General features: G+C 68.6%; 1 protein-coding gene across 2 annotated transcripts; it reads left to right on the top strand.

Annotated features, from left to right (window-relative positions):
* The first annotated feature begins 526 nt into the window (after positions 1-526).
* Positions 527-4,537, top strand: Lsm4 (LSM4 homolog, U6 small nuclear RNA and mRNA degradation associated). 2 transcript variants are annotated; one of them, XM_042671269.1, is made up of 5 exons: positions 527-615; positions 2,098-2,139; positions 2,232-2,330; positions 2,976-3,159; positions 4,111-4,537. In XM_042671269.1, the coding sequence occupies exons 1-5, from the start codon at positions 613-615 to the stop codon at positions 4,200-4,202; spliced, it is 420 nt and encodes a 139-aa protein (XP_042527203.1). In that variant the 5' UTR covers positions 527-612; the 3' UTR covers positions 4,203-4,537. The 2 variants fall into 2 exon arrangements, with proteins under 2 accessions (XP_042527203.1, XP_042527204.1); XM_042671270.1 differs by lacking the exon at positions 527-615 and adding an exon at positions 888-949.
* The last annotated feature ends 367 nt before the right edge of the window (positions 4,538-4,904 follow it).

Below are 4,904 nucleotides of genomic sequence, written 5' to 3'. Positions count from 1 at the left end.
CCTCCCCCGGGCTGGGCGGCGCAGCCTCGCAGCCCCCGCACCCCCGGGCCGGTCCCGCACCCCCGGGCCGGTCCCGCACCCCCGGGCCGGTCCCGCACCCCCGGGCCGGTCCCGCACCCCCGGGCCGGTCCCGCAGGCCTGGCCGCCTGGACCCCGCGCAAAGCCCTGCGGGCCCCGCGTTCGCTCTCAGCGGCTTGTTACCCCCCGACTGCAGCAGCCCAACAATAACACAAGGAAAATTCCAGAAATGAGAGGAGACCCCGAAGCGGGCGGCCCCGCCCCCGAGGGCAACTCCCTAAACTGCGCACGCGCGCGCTCGCGCGTCCTTACCCACAATGCCCCCGGGCCGGCGCGCGCGGCTCTTCCGCCTTTGGCATCATCGCCGGCGCACTTTACGGCCCGGCGCACTTTACGGCTCTCCGCCTCGTTTCCCCCGGCCGGGAACCCGGCCTATGCCCCGCCCTCCTCCTCGGCGATTGGCTCTCCGTCTCGCGAGCCCCACACTGACTGGCTCGCGTGGCTGCCACTCCTTTTCGGCCTAGTGGCGCGTAACGCGGCGGCGGCGAGCCGCGGGAGCTTGAGCGGTGGAAGTGGCCGGGCCGCGCCGGCGACATGGTGAGGGCGAGGCGGCCGCTCGGGCGGCGCCGGGGGCGGGGGCGCTGGGGCGGGGCCCCGGCGGCCTCCGGCGGGGCGGGCGGCGCGGGGGCCCCGGGGCTCGAGGCGGGCGCTCTGCCGCCTGGCACCGCGCGCTTCCCGGTGGTCCGTGGGGACCGAAGGCCAGGCCTGTCGTGCCCGGGCTGGCTTCGAACCGGCTCCGCAGCCTGGGAGGCCGGGCCGTGACCCCCGCGGCGCCGGGCCCGGCCTCGGCCCTCCGCGGTGCGAGTAGTAGCTTACCCGGCCTGGGACAAGGCCGCGCCCAGCCGGGGCTGGCTGTCTCGCCCGCGACACCGTAAGCAGGGTCATTAGAGGTTGGCCGGGGCCTAACCCGGAAACGAGCGCGGGTCCCGCGCCGGTGGGGCCGGCGGGGGAGGGCAGCCCGGCGGGGCAGCCCCGCGGCCCTGGGCGTGGCTCGAGTCCTTCCCGCCGCGTTGTGCCCGCCTGTGCCGGGGACGGGGCTCCGGGCTCAGGCTTCCCAGCCGCGCTGCCCGGCGGTGGGCACAGGCCTCCCAGAGGGAGAGGCCGCCTGACCTCCGCAGGCCCAGCCGTGCCCCTGGCCCGCGTCTCACACCCCTGCTGCGGCTGGGGTCCGGGGTGTCCCCTCCCCCCAGGCTCCACAGGAAGAAAGCAGGTCAGCTGGGGTCAGGACCCCACTTGCTAGAAGGCCTTCTAGCAAGCTGTGCGCAGGATGTGGCTCAGCGCCGGCTTCCTGCCGACCTGGGCCTGGTGCTGAGCCTCTCAGAGGATCTGGGGGTGGACGGTGTCCCCTCCCGGGCCTGCCCTGGGCAGTCCAGGGCCAGGAGCTGCCGGGGAGGCAGAAGGACCAGGCGGAGCCTCAGCCTCGGCCTCCACCCAGCACCCAGAGGAGCACTGGACCCTCAGTAAAGTTTCTGCTCTTCACCCAGCTTGTGTCACAGCTGGGCTTTCTGGAACCTTCCTGAGTCTGGCCTAGGGGCCCAACTCACACACGGCTCCCACAAGCTGGGTTGGGTCTCTGTCCTGCATCCTTACCTCCACCTGGCAGGGTCCAGCCTGGGCAGGGGAGGGTTCCGGTGTGGAGCCTAGGGGCAGCTGCCGCCCTGGTGTAGATGGCTCCTGGGTTCCATGGGGTAGAGGAAGACACCGAGGTACCGGGGGCCGTGGGAGGCAGCCGGGCACTGGTTACAAGGAGTGGGCCTGGGGCCTGCTGGTGTCCAGATTTCTCAGGCCGGGGGTTTTCCATACACGCCTTGTAACACCAGTGGGGAGCCCCCACACCCAGGTCCACGCGTGGCACTGTCTGATGGCTTTCTGTGGCACTGCAGATGGGGGTGGACACGGCCTGGGGACACGGGACAGAAGGGACAGTGACCGTGGAGCCCCTGCTCCCCCTGGCCGGCGTCCAGCACCGGGTGGGTGCGGCCTGGAGCTGGGCTGGCCCTGACCCCTGTCTCCTTGCAGCTGCCCCTGTCCTTGCTGAAGACAGCTCAGAACCACCCCATGGTGAGTGGGCGCCCTCCTGCGTGTCCCTCCACGGCCCGGCCTGGGGCCCCAGGCACAGCCCACCACCCTTTACCACCCTCTCTCTCCTGCAGCTGGTGGAGCTGAAGAATGGGGAGACGTACAATGGGCACCTGGTGAGCTGCGACAACTGGATGAACATCAACCTGCGGGAGGTGATCTGCACGTCCCGGGTGAGTGTGCGTGTGTATGATCTGCACGTCCCGGGTGAGCGTGCGTGTGTGTGATCTGCAGGTCCCGGGTGAGCGTGCCTGTGTGTGATCTGCAGGTCCCAGGTGAGCGTGTGTGTGTGTGTGTGTCTGTGTGATCTGCAGGTCTCAGGTGAGCGCGTGTGTGTGTGTGTCTGTGTGTGATCTGCAGGTCCCAGGTGAGCGTGTGTGTGTGTGTGATCTCCAGGTCCCAAGCGAGCATGCATGTGCGTGTGTGTGTGATCTGCAGGTCCCGGGTGAGCATGTGTCTGTGTGATCTGCAGGTCCCAGGTGAGCGCGTGCGCGCGCTCGTGTGTGTGTGTGTGTGTGTGTGTGTGTGATCTGGAGGTCCTGGGTGAGCGTGTGTGCATGCGTGCGCACATTGCAGGGGGAGTGTGGGGTGGGAGGAAGGGCAGGGCGGCCCCACATTCACATGCCATGCAGCTGGCTTGGCTCACAGCCGTGGCTTGGTGTTGGGCGTTGGAGTGTTGCGGGGTCTGGGCTCCTGTGTGGCCCTTGCGTGAGGAGTGGGCAGTGCGGTGCCCCTGGTGCTCAGTGCTGCTCACAGCGCAGACCCCCGGGCAGGGGCCAAGGCCAGGCACCTGCTGACTGAGGCCTGGCGCGTGGCAGGATGGGGACAAGTTCTGGCGCATGCCTGAGTGCTACATCAGGGGCAGCACCATCAAGTACCTGCGCATCCCGGACGAGATCATCGACATGGTGAAGGAGGAGGTGGCGGCCAAGGGCCGTGGGCGCGGCGGCCTGCAGCAGCAGAAGCAGCAGAAGGGCCGGGGCCTGGGCAGCGCGGGCCGAGGTAGGTGGGAGCACCACTGGCCGGCATGCCAGGATCTGGGGGAGGGGGAACCACTGGCCAGTATGCCGGGATTGGGGTGGGGGGGACCACTGGCCAGCATGCCGGGATCTGGGGGGGGGGGGCACCACTGGCCGGCATGCCGGGATGGGGGGGGGAACCACTGGCCAGCATGCCGGGATCTGGGGGGGGGGAACCACTGGCCAGCATGCCGGGATCTGGGGGCGGGGGGGAACCACTGGCCAGCATGCCGGGATCTGGGAGGGGGGGAACCACTGGCCAGCATGCCGGGATCTGGGAGGGGGGGAACCACTGGCCAGCATGCCGGGATCTGGGAGGGGGGGAACCACTGGCCAGCATGCCGGGATCTGGGGGGGGGAACCACTGGCCAGCATGCCGGGATCTGGCGGGGGGGGGGCACCACTGGCTGGCATGCCAGGATCTGGGGGGGGCACCACTGGCCAGCATGCCAGGATCTGGGGGGGCACCACTGGCCAGCATGCCGGGATCTGGGGGGGCACCACTGGCCAGCATGCCGGGATCTGGGGGGGCACCACTGGCCAGCATGCCGTGATCTGGGGGGGGGACCACTGGCCAGCATGCCGGGATCCGGGTGCGGGCTTCGCCCTGCCCCAGGCTTGGTCTCCCTGTGTGGTAAAGGTCGGGCCGTAGGCAGCCGTGGGGGCTGGTGGCAGGGACCAGGCCCTGGGTGACGGCGGGGGGCACATGTCCCACGCTGGGTCTCTCTGACCCACGGTCCAGCCCCAGGGTGCTCCTCACGTCAGGGACCGGAGCACTGCAAGGTGGGGCTGAGCGTGGGGCACCCTTGGCTGGAGTGCCCTCGTACCGTGGCCGCCCAGGTGGGGTGTGCCCCCCCACCCCCGGGGGAGCCCCCACTCACCGTGCCACCCCACCCCCGTGGGGAGCCCCCACTCACCGTGCCCCTGCCCACAGGTGTGTTTGGGGGCCGGGGCCGCGGCGGGATCCCGGGCACGGGCCGCGGGCAGCCTGAGAAGAAGCCGGGCAGGCAGGCGGGCAAGCAGTGAGGGCGCGTCGGAGCCTCTGTGGGACCCTGTTTTCCTGTTTGAGCCCGTCTGCACCACGGGACCAGGGGTATGGCAAGTTTGCGGGCCCCCGCAGCAGAGTTTCTGGAACGTTCCACACGGGTGTCCGCGGGTATCTGAGCCCCACTGTGGTGGTGGTCATTCTCCTGTGGGAGCCACTACCTCCTGTGGCCGGCAAGGCCGGGTCTTTATTTTCAGCCGGTACCCCAAGACTGAGCCAGAAGCGTCCCAGTCACCCCAAGTTGCCTTCCACAAGCGCAGGTCCAGCCTGTACCTCTCCTTCTCTGTGGCAAAATAAAGCATCTATGTTGACTAAAGGGGGTTTGCTTTGCATATTTGTTTAGTGCCGGTCCTGAGCTCTGAGCTCAGGGCTGCATGCTGTTCCTTTGTCCCTCAAGGTTGCTCTACTGTTGGAGCCTCAGCTCCATTTATGGCTTTTCCGTGGCTCTATTGCTGAGTCTCAGGGTCTTTCCTGCCCAGGCTGGCTTTGTGCCGAGATCCTCAGATCTCAGCCTCCTGGGTCCTGGAATTATGAGCTGCCAGTGCAGTGCGTGGTTTTAATCAGACACGGCTAAAACAAAAGCTTTCTAAAATCAAAAGCAATGTTTTCCCCCACCATTATTATAAGTTGGTTCCCTGCCTGCCTCCTTCCAGGAGCGTGGGGGCCCGAGCGGGCGGGGGGGG

The sequence above is a fragment of the Dipodomys spectabilis genome, unplaced genomic scaffold (assembly GCF_019054845.1).
Source record: "Dipodomys spectabilis isolate Male_0828 unplaced genomic scaffold, ASM1905484v1 ptg000609l, whole genome shotgun sequence".
Taxonomy (NCBI): domain Eukaryota; kingdom Metazoa; phylum Chordata; class Mammalia; order Rodentia; family Heteromyidae; genus Dipodomys; species Dipodomys spectabilis.
This window is presented reverse-complemented; position numbering and strand designations above follow the sequence as displayed.